At 39.5% G+C, this 22076-nt stretch overlaps 1 protein-coding gene across 1 annotated transcript in view; it reads left to right on the top strand.

Moving 5' to 3' along the window:
* LOC139471507 (uncharacterized) overlaps positions 1-22076 on the top strand; it is a 151280-nt gene that overhangs the window by 79477 nt on the left and 49727 nt on the right. The window contains exons 62-87 of the mRNA XM_071253864.1: positions 170-212; positions 762-931; positions 1465-1638; positions 1868-2077; positions 2266-2308; positions 2470-2630; positions 4136-4309; positions 4581-4799; positions 5226-5268; positions 5450-5610; positions 6299-6478; positions 6934-7140; positions 7498-7540; positions 8412-8563; positions 9211-9261; positions 9491-9700; positions 10512-10740; positions 11436-11538; positions 11927-12083; positions 13030-13256; positions 13783-13939; positions 14774-14999; positions 15599-15815; positions 16026-16247; positions 17348-17657; positions 18375-18610. Coding sequence (XP_071109965.1) covers positions 170-212; positions 762-931; positions 1465-1638; positions 1868-2077; positions 2266-2308; positions 2470-2630; positions 4136-4309; positions 4581-4799; positions 5226-5268; positions 5450-5610; positions 6299-6478; positions 6934-7140; positions 7498-7540; positions 8412-8563; positions 9211-9261; positions 9491-9700; positions 10512-10740; positions 11436-11538; positions 11927-12083; positions 13030-13256; positions 13783-13939; positions 14774-14999; positions 15599-15815; positions 16026-16247; positions 17348-17657; positions 18375-18610 — 4325 coding nt within the window. The remainder of the gene's footprint in view (positions 1-169; positions 213-761; positions 932-1464; positions 1639-1867; positions 2078-2265; positions 2309-2469; positions 2631-4135; positions 4310-4580; positions 4800-5225; positions 5269-5449; positions 5611-6298; positions 6479-6933; positions 7141-7497; positions 7541-8411; positions 8564-9210; positions 9262-9490; positions 9701-10511; positions 10741-11435; positions 11539-11926; positions 12084-13029; positions 13257-13782; positions 13940-14773; positions 15000-15598; positions 15816-16025; positions 16248-17347; positions 17658-18374; positions 18611-22076) is intronic.

The raw sequence follows: 22076 nt of genomic DNA, 5'->3' as shown, positions 1-22076 counted from the left end.
GCAGATGTGTGCACATTACTGTTCAAAACAACCCCGACTGATGGAAGGTATATTTTGAACAGTGTATGTATAGGAACATACTTTTTACACAGTTTTACTGACAGAGACATATAAGACATATAATATACATTTGATTATATTTACGAGTATTATTGCTTATTGTTTTCAGGTGAATGGGAAAATTTCAACCTTAATGGCGTCGTTAGATTGAGGTGAGTTCAATGATTAATTGTGTACCAACGGTACATTTATTATATTGTGTATGGGGAACTAAGCTTTACACTTCAACTTGACATGAAGTTGACTCCACAGACTATATGAAACGAATGTGATACTCACATTGACAGTTGATGTTTCTTGGATACGATGCCTTAGTTACATGCAGTATGGTCCATGTTTGTGTCAAGATCTGCCCTATCTGTTATTTAGCATAAAGTTGGTATGTGTAATATGCAAGAGCTTGCATAATGTTTAGGTCTGGTTAAACCATCAAATAGAACATAATACTTTGGACCCACGTTCCTCAAAACGGTTCTTGTGCTATCTCAACTCACATTGTAACACGGTCTTACGGTCTCTTGTGTGTACACTTTGATACAAACCAAGTGGGGGTGACCATGTGTTTCTGCAGTTGATAACCCCTATACTAACGCAGTACAGTCAATTAATGAAGACAAAACACCTTACAGTTACATGCATACCATCGTCCAGTAATACCACAAGATTGTGTACAAGTTACAACAGTGTGTGCACCTCTTCAGTTTCAGGATTGACGACCTTGTTCATGCTTGGAAGTATCTGATGAGTCTGAAACTATCCCTGTGCTTTGAGGCAGACCAGCCTTGTGCTCTCAGCCTACCTGTCTTCACAGATATCAGCTTCCCTAAACTGGTGTGGAACTGGGACAACCCTTTCTCCTCGACTGGCTACGGTAGGACACAAACGGTCCTTGCACAACTAGATTCAGTTCTATTAATATCTGATACACTTCACACTTTGTAATATTTAAGGAATCAAACACAGGGTTTTAACGTACCGAAACTGATGTAACCTCTACTTTAAATAACCCTCAATAAAAAGTTTAACATCGTCTGCAGCGTTTACTACAAGAATTTTGAAGATGGCAGCGTCCTTATTAATCGTGTATTTCTACTGAGGGGCAATATTATCACATGATGATCTGACACAAACACATTGCACAACTAGATTCAGTTCAATGACCATCTCATTGACTATGTACCGTAATATTTAGGGAATCGAACTCAGGACTTTAACGTGCCAATCAATCAGATTAACGATTAGGTTGATAAATATATTTCGACTTCAATGTTACCTAACTGAATTGTACAGATATAACATGGTGTGGTATATTCAGCTCCATATGGCTGTGTCCTTATAACATATGTTCATGAATTCTATTCAGGGACAATATTATCAAATGTCTTTCACATCTGATATTTGTAGGCTTTTCTTTGAAGAACTGGCTATCTGATTTGAAGCTCCCATCTGGCAAGAGACTCGCCGGTCTAGCTGTGTCCAAACTGCTGGACCGGCTTGGTCTCACAAGCTACCTGAGTGACCCCCAGTGTAACAAGAGCCTGTCCCCCTATGCTGGAGCAGTTGGGGGTTGGAAGAAGGGTAAACTGTTTCAGTGATGATCTTTTGAAAAATGCACATTAAGACTGCAAACATCGTTTTGGGGTCATGTAATCATCGTTGTGTTTTACAAATCCACTTACTGACTCAAACATGGACGGGAAAGGCTAGTGATTATTGCTTTCCTTCTGTAAATAGAAAAGCCACCTTGAGACATTGATACTGACAAGGAGTAATAACACACTGATTCACACGTGTTGTATGTTATCAGATTGCCCTGCCAGTCTCAGCCTGCCTGCACTACCAGACTCCGTCACCTGTCATCTGTCAGACCCGTGTGGCTCCATACAGTGTTGTATTGATGTGGACTTTATTGGGAGATCCTTCAACATCCAGATAGGTATAGACCCTTGCACCTACACCTTCACCATGGGCATAGAGAAGCTTGTCTTCACCAGGGCCTTGTCCAACTACAAATGGGGTGAGCAGCATACCATGTACGGTTTGTGAATGATACAAATATATCCCTAAATAGACATAAGGTTGGATATAGGATATTCTAGTATCCAGATGCAGGAAGTAACAGTATATCACCGAGATATTGACTGTAATCTGTCTCATTCAATCGACATGTGGAGATGTCTTAAATAACTGGTGTTTCTGTTACAGGGACTGTTGAACACTTCGACTTGAAGGACGTAATCCGTGTAGAGTAAGCATTGACATAGCATTGCTAATTTACTATTATTTTAAAAAACTTTAATATTTGTCATAATAATACGCCGAACATTTCAAATCAAATGTATCCTTGACTTTCGAGGTTCACTGTTTAAGGACATAATATATTGCTACACTTGTTTTCTTGTTTTGTAGTTTCATGATCGATGATCTGTTCGGGGAAAAGAAGTTCCTGATCAACCTCAACATCAGTGTCTGTTTTGAGGAGGATTCCTGTCTGATTTCCTTCCCTGCTCTGAAGGACGTTAAGATTCCCAAGTTGGTCTGTGACTGGAAGAGTACAGCTGCTCTTGCAGGTTAGATAGACGTTATATCCTGACATTTCTTTCAGAAGTAGGGCTAGGAGAACTAAATACTAATTGCTACAATTACTGCACATGTAAGAACTATTTTCTCAAGCTCAAGTGAAGGGGGATATTAATAATGATTGCTCAACACTGTGTTTGGATCAACGAGATATGTAATGGCACGCCTCAATTAAGTTTTTATAAAGATTTATTCCCTCACTTAAGTTAACTTTAAACCCCAATCACAATACTCAAATGCAAACTAATTTCCAAAATACTAAAACAACTAACTAAACTAGCTTAACTTATCCTAGCCTACTTCTACTACGAATGTCCTACTACTTACAATACTAATATCTACTACTAATACTAATATCTTACTACTAACAATACAACTATCACGATACTTCTATACTAATGCTAAAAGTCTACTTCTCACAATACCAACACAAAACTAATACAAATGTTCTAATAATAACACAACTTATACACATTAATAACATCATGAATGTACGTATATACAAACCCCCCCAAAAAACCACAAAGCCACTCCACTGTCACTTTCCCATCAGCTGTACACAAAAATTCAAGATGTCACTGTACAGTTCACAAGAGGATACTTCCTCGTAATAGAGAATGGTGATCTTCACACCCAGGCGATGTTTCCCCCACGGAGTTGAGGTTGCCTGTGTTACTTGGATGTCACGGCTGTGTCCATCCTTTGATATGCACTGACACAGAGATACTTCTCTCCTTACGTAGTGTCGGAGAGCCTCTCTCCTTACGTAATGTTGGGGGTTCACCTTTCCTCTCACGTACTATCGGAGGTACTTCTTTCCTTGTACGTACTTGAATATAAAGATAACCGGCCAGTTCCGGGACAGTACGATATGATATTAGCAGCTATAGTCACTTACCTTACAATACAACAATGCATCAATACTCCCATTTATATTTTACTGTGTGGAAAGTGTCCATACTTTAATCATATGTTGTTTTAGGTTGTTGTTGTCTTGACAGTGACTAATTGTTGTTACAATCAATGTATGTATATAATTACATTTGAAAAAACAATGCATAACTTAAAATTCTATCCTCTAAAATACAATTCTACATGAAACAAATAAATGTGAAACTTACGCTAACCAGAGTAGAAAGCCTTAAATAAACATCCTGATTCTGGCTGACTGTACAAATTATTACGTTGCCCCGCTATTTAAACTGACCCCAAAGTCCAAGCTACCCCTGACATCCGTATTGTTACAACAATTAATTCACCAGCTGTCAGCCCTACCCAATCACGCTTCCCTGAACCTAACCTGTTCACAAAGTATTACCTGACAGTATGTGAAAAACAACCTGCCAAACTTAATATATTAATTTAATCATACCATAATACATCTATCTAAAGTACTAACGTATGCTTAATATATGCAAGATTATCTGTGATCTTGACATCAACAAAACTTTCAATTCCCATCAGGATATTGATGATGATGTATCTTTTCTCCTAGATTTCTCTTTGTCTGACTTCTTGTCTGAGATGAAGTCCACTGGATCCGAAAGTCTAACTTCAGTTATCGCAGCCAAACTATTTGAGAGGCTGGAAATAGCAGGGTATCTGAAGACACCACAGTGTCAAAATACAAGCAGCCCTTATGTGCCTACTGTCAATGGATGGAAAAACGGTAAGACCCGGAATATTAGGTTATGCTGAACCGGTATGAAGAACAAAAACCAATATTCTCACGCTATTGATTTGTTTACTATATAGAATAAATAACATACTGTTCTGTTCAGGATTAATGAATAATTTAACTTCTACGTCCAAAACTGAACTCAGTGATAGATTGAATTTATGTATTCAACCATTTCAGATAGTGGCAAATTTTCCTAAATGACCAAAATGGAACAATTAGAGGCTTCTGGATGTTGATAGTTTCCATTTCATGACTTCAGAGTGTCCAGTTCCTGGGCTTGACCAGAACCTCCCAGAACTCCCTGATTCCATGGCATGTCACGTGCCTGACATCTGCACCGCCATTGACTGCTGCATCTACATCGACTTCCTGTCACGTGCATTCAACGTCTTCCTGACAATGGACATGTGCACCTACCAGCTGACAGTGGGTGTTGAAAATCTGGTCGACAAACGAATGCTGTTTGATTATCAGTGGGGTATGGCTTAACATGTGTCTTTAAATCTGATTATTGTATCATATTGTTTTGTGATGCATGTACTTATGGGTACACTATGTTTGTGTGTGCGTGTGTGTGTGTGGCTGCTGGCACTTGCAAGTCCGGACTTATGTTGAGTTTATAGTGTCAGCCCACTGTGAGACCATTCCGTAGTTTAACATGGATACCCCACTCAGACACAGTGTTCTGGGTAACAAGAACCACCATCCTTTGGTATGACACGGCTGGGGCAAAGTATTTAATTTATTGTTCTGACAACCTTTGAAAGACAGCTTTTGTCTTTGAGTGTAAATTATGTATCAAATTTAGTCTGAACGTTTTAGATTATTGAACGAGGTTTCCCATGTGCTGAAACAAATGTGTGTATTGCCATTACATATTTTTATATTTTCTTTTTCTTTACAGGCACAGAAGAGCATTTTTATGTGAAAGGTGTCATTCGAGTAGAGTAAGTGTTGATATAACTTTTAAGGGAGAGGTGTGTGCAAATTGTTGATTTAATAAACAAGGATTAAGTAAAATACAAACAAAAACAGACAAACTGTGAATCTAAACTCTATGCAAGAACCAAACAAAAGATGTAACGTTTAAGTACATATAGATTCATTTAGGAAACTGTGATATTTCAGTTACACAATCAACCGATTGCTGTCTGAGAAGAAACTGGAGGTGACAGCAGCTGTCAGTGTGTGTCTGAAACAGAACGAGTGTTTGTTCTCTAAAACCTTCCTTGACAAAGCCAAGATACCACAACCCCTGTGTGACTGGGAGGCCATGCTGAAACGGAGAAGTACGTTTTGAATAGATATGTGTAGTCATTTTTATTCCCATCTATCATTTCTTATGTCATCATTATTTTGCCTACATTCCAAAGAGGTTGTTAATAGACAGGCCGCCACTGTACGTGCAAGAGCATGGTATTCAGTATTAGATGGTTAAACAGTCAATTGTTTTTTTTTTTGTGGCGTGACATACATGATCATGACGAGCACGTATTTCTATTGTATTCTTTTGTTTATGACAGCCGAAAAGCTCATTTCCAACAGAAGTCTAAAATGAGTAATAACGTAGCACTCTAAGTATACGGAAAGATTGACTTCGTATTATGGTAGTTTGATATCTCAGGCAAGTTTGTAGGTGTGTTGCACAACATAATTGTGGTATCATTTATGTTAATAGGACAATGTTTGTGATTGAGGTATGTGTTCATTTTCGTTAAGTGAAACGGATCATGTTGATATATCGTGTGGCAATCAAAATCAGATATGTGTATTCTATTTAAGGAATCCGGTCCATATACAAAGGCGTTATATAAGGATTTACATATTCTGATACATCTTTTGAAGAGAGAAGAGATATATAATCAAGGTAGTAGCCATGCATCGGAGTCCACAAAATGTTCCTTTGTATTTTAATGATACTCGGGTAAACGTTTCGACCATCTATGACCATTTAACATTTATGATTGTTTGTTTCAGATTTTTCATTGTCCAACTGGGCGTCAGGCAAGGGACTGTCCTCCACCTTGTCTTCTCTCACGGATACTCTGATATCTCAGCTCCTGGATGATCTCGGGGTGTCACAGTATCTCCTCAGTCCAGCCTGTGATCAGTCAGCAAGTCCATATTCTCCTGCTGGGGTAAACAACTGGAATAATGGCAAGTGTATTTAAATGGAGTTAGTTATTGCATGTTAGTTCGCATCTTAGTGTATTCTGATTGAGGAGATCAAGTATGTGTGTGATCGTACAAGCGTATTGATGACTTCAGGGCAACCGATGACAGATGAAATCGACAATTATAAAGCTGTGAGAATGATTGGGATCCACAGGTTTTGAATGATTTGATTGATTTTATATACCTACATATATACAAGCAATGAACCAAAATATCACCTGAAATCTGCCATGCCTTTTATGCACCCAATCTTGGGATAATTTGCGAAAAACGTCAGCTACTGCGAAATCTACTACAACAGCTAAACAATATGCATACACCATAGCAAAAGTCATGTTTTAATTATTTCGGAATTCTAAAACCATAGCCATTTGCAGTTAGACTTTGTACCTCAGAGTAAAGAACAGTCTTGTAATTATGTATTTCTGTGTTTCCAGAATGTAGGAGCCGAGCCGTACCATCACTACCAGACTCTGTTCGATGTCACCTGTCTTCCAACTGTTCAACTGTTGACTGTTGTGTCGATGTTCCTCTCATCAAGAGGACCATCCAGGCCAAGTTTGATGTGGATGTTTGTCGCCTACAGATCACAATGACCATAGAAAAACTGTCGTACACCCTGTCACTCCTGAAGTACGAATGGGGTAAGTAATTATGTAGTCAATACACAGAACTGTACATGTCTTTGTGTTTTTTACAGTAGATTGAATATTTATGTGTCACAATGTTGTATTATACATAGGCTAATGGTGGGCCACTGCAATCTGCTGTACAGAGTAATGTCCAAAATTTGCCACAATCCACTGATCAGGCTTTCCAATGTGAAATTCTACTTTTTATAATCTAAGAATTGACACCAACAAACTTGTTACATAAATCTTCACCATAATGATATATGATTATACCATGGTCTCTTTGAGGTATTATCAAACATAAAGCCGACACATATAAACATAAAATACTGATCATGAAATACTGATGTACTCCCCGTTCTGCTTCAGGAACAGAAGGACATTTAATCCTGGGAGATATGACACGGCTGGCGTGAGTATCAGATGCTGTGATACATGTAGATTATGTGGGTCATACATACTCGTGTATCTTTACAAACTGATGTTACAAATTATCAGACATATTAAGAGAGGAGTCATTGTTTTATCACCTAAAACTGCCTCCCACAGGAGATATCGCTTTGGTGAGATCAAGCGATATCTACATATGAAAAGGCATCCAAATGCTTTGCAAACCATTGTGACGTCATTGGTTACCATGACGTCACAATCAAATGACAATACTAATTGCTCTGCTACTGAACTTGTTAGCAGAACTTTTCACACTGCTTATTACTGTCTACAACTGAAAACGTCAGTAAAATGATGTTGGATGAAAATCTCACCCTCGTGTCTTTTGATATGATGAAAGTGGAAAAAATCCTCGGCAAGCCTCGGAGTTTTTCCACTTTTATCAACTCATATTGATATATTTGATTTCAAAAGACACTAGGGCGAGATTCACCATTCACTGCGACACTACACATGGTCTTTGCATACAAGGAGATACCTATTTTACGTTACAGCCCATGACAGAAAATGTGTAGTTTTGACCCTACTACGAGAAATATCAATTTTACTTTATTGTGGGGTTACCGATTTCATTTTATTGTTCAGCTTTTGGCAAACGATTAATCGGTTATTTAACTTTATGTTGTGCCCCAATTTCTTACTTCTGTCAACAATATTTATTCTACCATGGAATATATTGTTTGAATCAATATTCAATGGATATGTTGTAACTACCAAAAATGTTTCCCAGGCTTAAGAAAGAAATAGCATATTTTTTAAAGAATCTCACAGAAATTTATTTTATTGAAACGATCCACACATTAAGTACAACAGCTTATCAACTATCGCCACAGGTACAAACTAGAACACATTCCTGCCTCCCAGAAGCTGGTGATTGACCTGAACATCAAGATGTGTTTTGAGGACAACACGTGTGTGCTTGAAGTCCCAGTCTTCTCACAGTCAGAGCTGGTCTATTCTTTGTGTAGCCCGGTGTCGTTTATTGGTATGTGCGTGATATTAGTGTGTAAACATTATTGTGGCCTTATCAATTAAATGTGTTCATGTGGTCAGCCTTAAATAAACTGTTGGGCAGAATTAATACTGGGTTTCAACAGGGTTGTATATCATCTGTATACACGTATACCTGTGCGTGCGTGCGTGCGTACGTGCGTACGTGCGTACGTGCGTGCGTTTGTTCGTCGGATTGTATGTCAAATATATATATCCAAAAATATATAGCAAAGACAGTCCTAAAAAAATCACCTTCCGGTCGTTTCTGTGAACAAAGTTCCTTTAAATAAATATTGTTTTAGCGAAATCATGGTCTAAATTGAATTCAGCATCGCTGGCGGACCAACGAAAATGCACTTTTTTAAATCATCGTAGAATTATGATTATATATATATTGTTGTTTTCCATGTCAAATTATGTGCCTTTGGGTGTGGAAAAAAGATACCCTGACCATAAGGAAACTTTATCAAACTCGCGATATATAGTATCTCGACACAAATTCTTTACCCAGCATATATTTCTTACCTTATTTATTTCGTATTTCTTCTTTGACAGCAATGGTAGATGGATGTCTTTGTTTGTCGTTTTATAATATAATGTAGATACGCAAGAGTAAATGTTTTACTATTTACATTGCAGGTGTCTCCTTTGACTTTTGGAAGTCTGAAAAATGTGCACTGCAATCTTCCGGTAGGCCTGTATACTTCTTACCATACGTTTATTATTTCAATCTTTCTAATACATTATCACACAACGTAGAATATAAAATGAACAAACATTTGTCTGTTCCTAATAGATTAATAGTTTCTGTAAACAATGGTTATATTATATGATAGTACTTCCTAAACACGTGCTTCTGGTACAGCCGGAATCGTACAATGGAGTTTACATGACCCATGGTTTCTATTTATGATCGAAGCTTGTCCAGCATCACTCCCTGCTGCCATCTCGAGCACCTGCCGACTGACTGACAACTGCATTGGCATCACGTGTTGTGTGGACGTCGACCTCAAGTACCTCGGCATCTACTCCATCACTGCCGGCATCGAGGTTGACCACTGTAATGACCAACTTGTGTACCATATAGAGAACAAAGAGTGGACGAAGAAGCTTCAGGCTGTGGACTATGGTGAGTGGAGAGAGTAACTGGGAAAGGAATGCATAAAGAGAAAGAATTCATTGAGTTGTTTTTCTTCATGAATTAAGAACGATAAATGCAAAAGGAAAAATAATTGAAATTACATACCATAATTAAACAATCCATTTGATCTTGAAGGACATTTCTTTGACCATGAACTTTTTCAACACCTTCAATGAAATCACATCTAGAGTTCTGAGGCTATAATTCTACATTGATGAATGTCGCCCTTTCGATCATGTAAACACATTAATGCAAATTTTAGTTTACTTTCCACCTCTGTCATTTTAAGTCCTATTTTAGACACTATTTTTTGATGGCAGTGAACAAGTGACTTTGGTTCAACACCACCTTGAACGGGATTTCAGTTATATCAAGGCGTGTCAGCTTGATGTGGGAGAAAATCCCATCGCCGTTTGCCACGTTTGTGAAACCAACCAGCATATGTATGGTGCAGACAAACCTATAAGCGTAATCAGGGCGAATCAGGATTCGAACCGATGGTCACAGGTTCTTTGCACGCCCATGGGTTGCTACTCTGCACAGTGAATTGCGGCGCCTGAAACGACTGAACCACCTATGCCCCCTAATATGACCGTTGACATTTGATGTAGATTTAACATGCATGATATACTTTGCCCAGTAAGTAATACAGAAGCTGCAGGGGTTCTGGGTTGATTCCTCTAGTATTTGTCCAACATCTTATGTGAGGACCTTCGTTGTTACTATGTACAATAATGACAAACACTGGTACGTGTTCAGGCTCTCAAGTGTCATGATGAAATGTTTATTGTACTCCTAGACAAAAACCACACAGAGCCAGTTGGCAACGCCATCACCCTGAGCTACGTGATCAGCAAGACGCCATCCTTATATGAGGTGTCCTTCCACGTGAAGTTCTGTGCCATGAACGGGAACGACCTCAACAACAACTGCTACCACTACAAACTCCTAGATGAAAAGACGTTCCAGATGCCATCTTCATGTTCGCCTGTTGGAAGAAGAAGGAAAAGAAGAAGTCCTTTAGATTTGTGAGTGTTGCATAATCCCTTTACTGAGGACACGTACCATTTCCTTTTGCTCGATAGCTTGTATACGGTAGTTCAGAATGTATGTGGGTTTAGAAAAAAAAATTGAAAAAAATTCTTATATACCTGAGCTGTATTTTATTGCTCACTTCAACTCTTTTCACAGAGTGTTACATCTATAAGCATTATTAATAGTTTAAGTATTGCGCTGATGCGGGACTCGAATGTCCCTTGTATATATAAGTGTGTGTAAACATCCGATTTTGAGTTCCACAGCACTACAATATTGCAAACTATTAAATTTGCTTGAAGATGAAAAAAACAAACGAAAGACGTTAAATCGAAGGTATTGACAGCGTGCGATAACTTCCAAATGTAGATTTTGAAATTTACGAAACGTTTGAAACTCTTGACATAGAAAGACTTGCGTGACAAAACCTTTGTGAAAATAAGTGGGAAAGGAAATATAGCTCATACATACTTATTTTCCTAAAACAAATCCTTTGGAACCAACGTCTTGAATAAGCATAAAATATTCAACATGTCCAGATAAATACTCCAGATGTTATTTTTAGACATAATGTGAATAATTGTACAAAAGTTTTATGTACAACCTTTCTGTCGAAAATTCATTAGATGTCACTGATCATGTCTAGGATTTAACGAGACTGAACTTCTATGGCCTTCTCCTTATTCAGAATACCCACAGGCGATGCCAAGCGGATCCTCAATGAAGCTATGAACCAGAACTTCACGAATGAAGAAATCAAGGATCTGTTTGACAGACTGAAGGCTGAAGCAGTATGATAGTGATTTATATAATTCGTTTGACTAATTTCTGTGGGAACAATCAAATATACTCTCGTTAACATATAAGGATTGATATCTGTTTGATAATAGACATAAATGACCTTCTATACAGTAGGCCCTATAACAAACATTTGTAAGAGACATAGTGTACCAAAAATCAGATATGTTAAATAACTCTCAGATTTTACTATTGCACAAATTGTCTATGTTTTTACATATTTAAATGGTGTACAGAAAGAAGTTTTTTTAATGACACATGTATTGTATTATGTACCATAGGCCTGTCCCCCTCAGTACGGAGGTAAAAAAGACTGAAGTACTGAACTGACATGGGCCTCGAACCTTTTCAATATCACATACAAATGTCTCTACCTTCCAGAAAAGAGACAGCTCACTGAAAATAACACGCACGGATGAAGATGGCGCAGCAACCAACACTAAGAGTGCCATCAAGAAGATGGGTTTAGCCAACCCAGGAACCATTCTGTACTCAGGGGAGGTCGGCGGTGGCAACGTCGTACTGGGCATGGAAGGAGGTGGGAAGTTTGTCTTCTCACGAAATGTGCATAGCATTGTTTAGTTGACAGCTGTTTAGACATATCTACCTTTTGATTTAACATACGAAGATATGCATTTTGTTTGTCTTTTTATGGTTAGTTTCTTATACATCTTCTGCTATGTCCATTTGGTATCTTAATACAGTTGTTATTTTCTTTGGCAGTATTATTTACCTACATGTAGAGAAGCATAATAGCACTCTGTTCTTGAAAGTGTTCTGAGAACCTAGCATGGAATATATACTATAACTCACCTCTCTTTGTAGGTGTGAAGCATTGCTTCGTCGACATTTTGTGTGTTTGCCTGCTCCGATTCGATCGCATTGTTATGCCTAATTACTAAAAGCCAGTCCATATGTTTGTTAGCTTTGTCCATTGCAACTACTTTTAGAATGTCTCTGGGTACCTTAAGATGGAATGGTTTTGGAAGCATCCTCTGATAAAACGGTAGCCTAGTGGTTAATAAAAGCAACACAACCGTTCCATAATCACATGAACTCACTGCTAAAAGCAGTGTCTCTCGTACGATTCCGACTATATCATAGTCACCACGAGTTAACGAAAAGGTGAGCATACCTTGCCCCACCTGTGTCAACAGTCACAAACAGATGCAAATGCTATTCAATTGTTCACTTACAAAAAACCCGGAACAAATGAAACAAGTAAGACTAGGTATGTTGTATGATGCTCTTTGAAACCATAAGCTGAAGAATTCTTTAAATTAGTGAAATCCATTATTTCTGTACCCTGAGTGTCATGTCTTGAATATTGCTAAATGCAGCGGTAACTGCACTCACTGAGACTCACTCTGCATCCGGATCTAATTGCCTCATTCATACAACTTGGGAGGGCAAATGTTGGTTAAATACCTTGTTAAGAGCCTTTTATGTCAGTCACGTTTTACCACTGTAACTTTTGTTCCCAGGCGAGAAGATCATGAAGGTCCTGGGTCAGGTCACCGACATCCTGGGTCGCGGGGATCAGGCGTACACTGTGGGGAAAGGTCTGACCGGGAAAGGACTGCAGCTGCTCGGTGCTAAACTGGCCAACATGAGCATCGGGGAGATGATCGCCATGTTTGATGCCAAGAACATCGACCCTGAACTTGCTCTTAATTTGACGAGACAACTGAGAGATCTGGCACTTGCCCTGGTAAGGGTTATTCACAATATGACGACATAATTATATAAGTGTGTTTTGAGGGTACTTAAAACGTTAATGCCTCTTTACTGCTAGGTTCTTCTCTTCGGCAGTGGACGTGACGTTTCCATAGTTAATATGATATTTAACACCTTTCCCTTTCCTTGGCATAAAATGTCGTTTTATCAGTGTCAGTTTTTGAGCAAACCATCCTCTCTACAAATATGAAACGTCATACTTGCATGTACTTTGTTGAAGCTATGTCCATCAAAGGTAAGGGTTATTTTGGTTATGGTCAAGTTCTGGACGTACTGTTTTTGAACAGTGCTTCAAAACACCTCTTATATAAGCAATGGGGACGTTTATCATGACACAGACAAGGAATTATATAGATGCAGACGTGTACAACATGGGTTAAAAGAAAGATCAGCATGTATCATCTAAATACTAGTTTCTACAACTAAAGTAAATGATATTCCCTGCCGGACGCCAGCTCTCCCCGTAGCTCTTATCTTATAATCAGCAATCTCAATTTCAGTATTCCGAAATCATCAATGCCATCATTAATGGAACAAACGCATTCAGCTCATTTGACATTACCCTTCAAGGAGACTTCATCATACCTAGAGGAAACGAAGTTCTCTTCCGCTTCAAGCGTAAGTTCCTGATTGGGGGACTTGTACCCATGACCTTTGGTGAGTGTGGAGTTAAGCTACAATTATGCTAATAAATTGAAATATAATTGATTCTGCATGACAGGGAATGTTTATCTTATGTTTCTACATCCAGATTAAGAGTGTTGTCACTCTCACACGCCACATGGAGCACAGTTTCTTTCTTTCAACGGGCGATGGAGTAGTCGCCTTAGGGTTAAAGCATCGCATGGGTACATTGTATGAAACTCATGATTGACCCACCATGCTATGACTGGGAAACTGCTTGAAGTTCACTCGTTTGTTCACTTACTCAATACGTTCCCCAGTATTCAATACAACTAGGTGGTCAAAGTTAATAGTCTAAGGAGATGCAACTTGACATGGACCATATTTTCTATTTACAATTCCCCACTCAGACACAGTATACTGACTCCGAGCCGACCAGCCCCTGTTTTAACCCATAATGCCAGGCAGGGTGACAACAAGTGCCATATCTAATTTTTTTTAACACAACCTGCGATTGAACCCCAACCTTTCACTCTCCGAGCAAATGCTCCATCAACTAGACCACGGAGGCGGTCCTTGAAATTGAAACTCATCTTTATGCATGTAAACCACTGAATCACCGCATTAGGCCACTGAATCACTTTATTAAACCACTGAATCACTGTATCACTGAATCACTATATTTAAGCACTGAATCACTATTAAACCACCGAATCACTGTATTAAGCCACTGAGTCACTGTATTAACCACCGAATCACTGTATTAAGCCACTGAATCACTGTATTAAACAACCGAATCACTCTATTAAACCACCGAATCACTGTATTAAACCACTGAATCACTGTATTAAGCTACTGTAATTTCAGAATTCGGAGCTGGAGCCACTTTTGGAGTGGAAATGGGTGTAGGAGCTAAGATCCTTGGCATGACGGTGTTTGGTGAAGTCGTGCCCTATGGAAGTGTCAGTGTCTACGGGGAACTTGGCATTGGATTTATACTGTATGGCAAACTGAGATTTGACGGCCGCCTCATGAATATTGCTTTCCCATCCAGGGCTGAGATCAGATTCTATAAGTTTCCACTTGATTTAAGGTATACTCAACTAATTCATATAATAACAAATACCTGTCTATCCCTCTATATATTTTTTTTCAAATTCTTCTAGACAGTCCAGATCACCATCCTAACTAACGAGTGTGATATTAGTAGTGTGTTTATAAAGTTCAGTAATGTTTGGGAATAGATTATGTTTACATTTTTCGTGTTTTCAAGCTTGATTCCAGAGCAATTCAAGGGCTTTTGTCGTGCTCCACACTGAAATACATGTTACATGTGGTGTTTTCTCGGTCATGTTCAAAATTATTCGATGCTTATTGTTATTGTTATTTATTTTTAATTATTCTTTTATATTTTATTATATTGACATTTGTATCGTAGCATCGTCTATGCGCATGAATATAATCCTTCTAAGTCCAGACATGTTAGACTTTGGCACCATGTAGAATAAGGACGCCAGGTAAAATGAGCATTGTGGTAGCTTAATGAGTCCCTTGTACAATCACAGTATTAATGCAATGAGACTCATAATACTAATGTAAAACTATTGCAACATTAAAATGCCACCAGTGTGTTCTCTATTAGAAAAAGACATTACACAAGGAATCATGTTCCTCATTTAAAACATTTTCTAGTTTGACAATGGATATGGAACTAGTCCCTCTGGAGATGACCCTGCGGGGACTAGTTACCATGGAGGTCGACCTCTTGCTCCACACGATCAAGAAGATATTGTACCAGGCTGTCATCTGGCGATATGCGACTCCTGTGATAAGGAAGAGACTGATAGATACAGGCAAGAAGGAGGAGGACAAATCTCCACCACAGTTCCTCAACTATGTGGACAAAACTGTACGTTGTAGAATAGAATTAAAGTTACGAGTTTCAGATGCCGTCGACAGCGTTTGGCGTTTTCATTTCTCAATCGCTCAGGTACTTTACAAGTAATATTTTCAAACAAGATTACTCCACCAAAGGCCTAAAAAGTCAGTCCAGAAAATATATGCTTGACATTCAGGTGAATTTACTAAATTCAATGTATTTATGATCTGTGCCCACCAGGGAGGTTCTGGTAGAACGAAGAGGGCAATGTCCACATCACGGAGCTGCTTAGTGAGACAACTCCCCGATAGAGACTACACAGAGCCGGCTGTAGAGATAGCCATAGCTGCCCAGGATGACCAGAGTCAGGTCCAGATCTTTGTGGATGCTGGGACCAAACCTGGACTCAGTGATGTGCTCCAAAGAGTCAGTCTTGGTGGACCATCTACAATTATCACTCAGGTATGCAGGAAACGTCATCATAGCCTGTTTAAAAAATGGCTTGGAATGATGTCTGTCATGGTCAGTTAATGTCGGTATGATTTCCAAATTTATTCCGTGTTTCTTCCTGATGAGCATCAAGCTTGAACGTTTTAGACAATACTACCCTTGCCCCTCGTGTTGATCTGACTTGAACCCGCATTTCGAGCAACACTGCCCTACCCCCTTGTGTTGGTCTAACGTGAATCAGCCTTCTCCAAAGTGTTGGCTTAAAGTGAATCAGCCTTTGAGATAACACTGCTCTTCACTATTGTGTCAGCCTAAAGTGATTCAGCTTTAGGACAACTCTGTTGTTCTCTTTAGTGCTGGTCTGAAGTGAATCAGGCTTCTTGTCGTTTGAATAGAATCAGTCTTTAGGACAACACTCCCACTCCCTCGCTCACTGAGGTAGTTGATCGTAATGCTTTAAATCTGTCCAAAACCATGCTGACTCGTACTACAAAATTATAATAGGAAGATGTCAACAACCATACACTTTGAATACGATGATGATATACTATCATTATTAGAAGTTGTTGCCATTCCTTCATATTAATTATCATTCAACATGGACTTTCGTATTTCTCTTGAGCAGAGGGGAAAGCAAGATATTTTGCTACATCTGCCAGAAGTGCAAAATAGACTCACCTTGCTGAAATATACATTTTCAAGTATCTGTATGTTGGTAATTGAAGGGCCACCTCTATGGTCCAGGGCATAAAGCACCTGCCGGCCGGAGAGCGGAAGGTTGGTGGTTCGCATCGCCGCGTCATACCAAAAGACGTTACGCGATATTACTTCCCCAAGTAACGGCATTAAGGGTAGGCGCGTAGGTAGCATATTGTCTATTTATGAGAGTGGTATTCAAGTTTAAGTGCGGGATAGTATCTCAGTTGTCTAGCACTATAATCTGGTAGAAGTCCAGACTATTACAAGTAGCCCCACAGACACGTGCATGCTCACCGTGGATGTTTTTGTAATGCGATGTTAAACCACCTTTGATCTTACCTCACCTGTAATTACAAAAAAGATATTTCAACAATTCGTTTTGAAGGAAACCCCTCAGTATATATATGTTTCAGCGATTTTCCAAGAATGGCTATGGCGTCCCCGTCTTTTTCACGGTGTATGGCGAGAACAGCGCAGGCGCGAGATCCACCGTGACTTGCAGCATCCCAACCTATGACGTCACGCCTCCTGGTGGCAGACTGACATCAGACTTCAGTTCAACCAGTAACCCAGCTGAACTGAGAGGAAATGTGGTGGTGTATGAAGATTCAGATCTGGTTAAATCTTCCGTGGGTGTTGGACTGGGAAGGGGAATCTACGGAGATGAAGTCATAGCCTACAACTCTGTCAATCTCAAGGACAGGACCAATGCACACTATGATCGTAAGGACAATATATAAAACTACAGCAAAACTATGATATATGAAAAATTGATTGTCTTTGTATATTCGAAGAAACGAAACAACAACCAAAGCTGAAACAGCTATATTATGTGGATAATAATCAAAATCATAATTAATGGGATATGAAATGTTATCAATTCACATAAATATTTGGAAAATAATAAATAAACGAGGGTTAGTGAATAGTAATCAAGATTGTTATTCAACCTTTGCAATACTAATAACCTATTCTACTTTCCGAAAGTGGCGATGGGTTAGCCTAGTGGTTAAAGCGTTCTGTCGTCACGCCGAAGTCCCGGGTTTGATTCCCCGCAAGGGTACAATATGTGGAGCCCATTTCTGATGTCCCCGTCGTGGTATTGCTGTAATATTGCTAACAGCGGCGTTAAATCATACTCACTCACTCACCCACTTTTCGAAAAAGTGACACCATCTCTGTTACTGTAGTTAAAGCCTAAGTGATAAACACTGACGCTTTGTCATTGCCAATCAAAGAACCAGTAGATCATTGTGTTGCATTGCTACAACAACCTGGCCATGGTGTACAGTCCATTCAATACGGATGCTTGTTGCGGATACTGTCTTTTTATACGCAGGAAATAATATGTCATGTCCCGAAGGTTGAAATCTCCAAATCATGTATAATCGTAATTAGCAGGCTGGATATGTGAAAGGCGATTGTTGTTACTCCTCTCAGCTTCAACTGATAATGTTGGCCTCGAAGCGCTGAAACATTTCACGGGTCTGAAGAACGGCCGACTGATTGGTCCGGTGTTTGCCGAGTTCTTCAGTATGAACCATGCCGGGTCCTGTGTGAAGGAATGTATGAAGTTCTCGGAGACCAAGTGTATGAGCGTCAACTACGACTACGGCCCTAAAGGACATTGTGAACTATTAGAGGGCATTGAAGGACACGACCACAAAATTTTCATTGTGAGTATAGATGAGGCTTTGTTATGTGATAAACAACTCATATATCCAATGAGGCATCTTTACTTATCCAGTGTATTATATCTCCTTTCACTGATAGATAGCCCAGATCCATTAAATAACTCGGGGACATATGGGACAAGTCAAAATAAGGAAATGCATCGGGCATCACTTTTATCACTGGTAATATCCTCCACATATCCACAATGAAAGTGTCTTAATGTTTTTTTTGGCCATGCTCAGAATGTTGTATAACTCTTTCTTTGAAATCTTTGTAGAAAGAATATGTTTGATTGTACATCAATAGATGAAATGTGTCTCTTGCGGATAGTCTTTTCGTCACTCCTATGAAACAAATGAGACGATTTCACGGGTCTAGTTTATTTTGTTGTTCATTTTAGTACATCGGTGAGATGGACAGGGTTATTAGGCCATTGTTACGATATCCGACTATCGACATAGCTAAAGCTTAAATTACACCTCTTGGCCAAATTCCCTTGTTTGGATTGGGCCAATCCGAGCAGAAACACCGAATCATAGGAATAAAGAAGCGGAACAGCAAGGTGTGGAGCACAATTGGTGCCCACTGGGAAGCTTCCCTATTGAATAAATGTTCTATACTCAAATTTCACTGAGTCCAGCAGTTCTCATATTGATTCCTCAGTAAACTTCATACGACTTTTGCTGTCGTTATTGACAACATGTCCTGATCCTTTGAAGATAGAGATGTAAATATATATGTGTACATCCTATTTAGTGACACACGCCTCACGAATCAAGGCATGAAGCCTTTCCATAATTGTGTCGTATGGGATGGTAGTGTATAAAGTTGAGGTATCACATGTTTTGACAAACTTGAGACTGATAAATATGCATGCATATCTTGTCCCTGGCAATATGTCTTCCTGTGTTTGAATGGATTTCTGTTACGCTTTGTACAAAAGAGTACAAAAGATCCCAGTACAAAAAAAGAAATGGACTTGTTTTCAGGCTTTTGAAGTCAAGACAAAACTTGATAGCACTGATACGTGGTTTTCGCTGATTTCTACCTCGGTGAATGTCATTTTTGGGGCATTTTTTTATATATCATTTTACCAAATGGATACGTATAGTGTAAGTTCATCCAGTGAAACGGGACTGTATACATGATGCGCTTGCATAGATACGTGCACATAAATGTTTCATGTTCAGCTGCATACACGTTTCACATAAAATTCAATGATCTAGGGCCAGCCTGATGTACTGAAATCTGCTTTGAAATCCATGAAAACAACATAGATAGGTAGAATACATAAGCAGATGTGAGGAGATTTAATTGTGAAGGATCTCGGAAGGGTACCAAACTAAATTTTACTCACACACTTTCGTATCAAACAAGCTGCCAATTTTGGCGCTTACTCATCTGAAATTCGCCCGGTGCTAAAAACTGATACCGCCGATAATAATCCACGATTTCTACATTTTCTTGAACTTGTAGTTAATGTACAAAGAGGTCAAACAGCTTCTTGTCATGTCACCTGAAAATCTATGAACACAATCCTGACTTGAGCCTCTCATGTCAGTACGGCAGTACCAGCCAAGATGTGTGTAATCATAATAGCAAATCAAATTAGTTCCGTCATCTCTGGGTAAAACATATTGTTTTAATGATTAAAAATATGTATGCTGAACCGGAAAAGAAACATCACCACAAGTAACGTTGCATAAAACGTTGTCATTTAAACATACTTTTTGTCAAAGTTTCTAAAATTTAATATTACCTTGTCCGGACCAAGGGTCACCACCCGACGTCAGGATCGTCAGATTGTGCGACAGCATCTTCAAGATCGCTTTGCTACTGCTGCGGAAACTGCTGGACAGACCATGGACAAACACCAGTGACACATTACTGCGGACACCGCGTGTCAACGATTGACGAGGAGACACCTCCACTGTCACAGGCCACACCGAGGACCCATTCTGATATCACGTCATCGCCTGGACCGTCTTCAGCATTGGCGCCACCAGCAGTGGAGAGCCCTTTTCTCAGACGAGAGCCGTTACTGTATCTCAACAGCAGATGGCAGAGATATAGTCTGGTGACGCTGTGGGGAACGTTATTCGGATGCTTGTGTTGTTGAGAGAGACTCTTTGGGTGGTCCGAGTATCATGGTGTTGGGTGGAATTGGCCTTGCACAGATGGTCGGCCCTGTGGTCTTCCAGTACATCCGCCCGGGGAGAGGCAATGGTGTCACAGCAGGTCGGTACATTAATCAAGTCTTGAGACCACACGCCATACCTCATTTGGCACGTGGCTGCAACCACGAGTTTCAGCATGATAACGCCCGTGCCCACACTGCGAGAGTAACAAGAGACTTCCTCCAGAAGAATGGCATCAGAACCATGCAGTGGTCTGCCCGCAGTCCCGATTTAAATCCCATTGAGCACCTGTGGGATGAGATTCAAAGACGGCTGAATGACGTCCGACCAAGGCCGACAACTGCAGCTGAACTGGCGTCAGGCGTTCCTCAGAGTGTCAACCGCCTAATCCATTCCATGTATCGACGTTGCACGGAAGTCATCAATGCATATGGCGGACACACGAGACACTGACTTGTGATGCCATTTTCTCAGAGACTAGTGTTGTGTTTCACTTTAAGAACATTTGACACTTTAATTTAATGTCTCAAAGTATGTTCACGGTGTTTGGACAAATAAGGTTTCTCATATATCTATCCACGGTGACGTTTCTTTTGCCGTTCAATATATATACAACAAAAAGGAAAGTAAATACGATCATGTTGTGACAAAATATTGCCACTAGGTTTGATTTTCCAAAACTTTTCCATCTAGTTCGCAGGGGTGTTCTCGTATGCGGCTCTACATTTTGCACATAGTGTAATCACGTTTCTCCCATTATAAGTACACATAGATAAAGCTAAATTTTGTTGATAATTAATACAAACATCGTTGATAATATAAACAGGATACAAAACTTGTCATTTTTCATAACGATTTAGGGGGCACGGTTTGCCCTGTCGTCTAAGGCGCCGCGTTTCGCTGTGCAGAGTTGCGTCCCTTGGGCACACCAGAAACCTATGATTGTGGGTTCGAATCTCGGTTACCCCCGATTATGTTTCTAGGTTTGTCAGCACCATACCCGTGCACGTGGGTTTCCCTGAAGTGGTAAACGTCTGAGGCCTACATCAGGCTTTCTTCCCACATTAAGCTCACACGCCACGACGTAACTGTAATACTGTTAAAAGCGATGTTAAACCCAACTCACTCACTCACTCATAGCAAGTTTACGTCACGAGTGGAATGTGTTTTTACTTTTGCCGGGCTTTAGCAAGGGACGGAAAAAATATTCATGAAATATGAGGGAAATATGAAGCTCCATTAATATTCTGTAACTATTTTGTTGATTTTATATTTAATTAACATAGATGGTTCACGACATGTTTTGAATGTATGCATCATGTAATATATA

This window comes from Haliotis cracherodii, unplaced genomic scaffold, assembly GCF_022045235.1.
Source record: "Haliotis cracherodii isolate W230 unplaced genomic scaffold, xgHalCrac1.p SCAF_22, whole genome shotgun sequence".
NCBI lineage: Eukaryota > Metazoa > Mollusca > Gastropoda > Lepetellida > Haliotidae > Haliotis > Haliotis cracherodii.
Note: the sequence above shows the minus strand (reverse complement) of the source record. Positions and strands in the feature narration are given on the sequence as shown.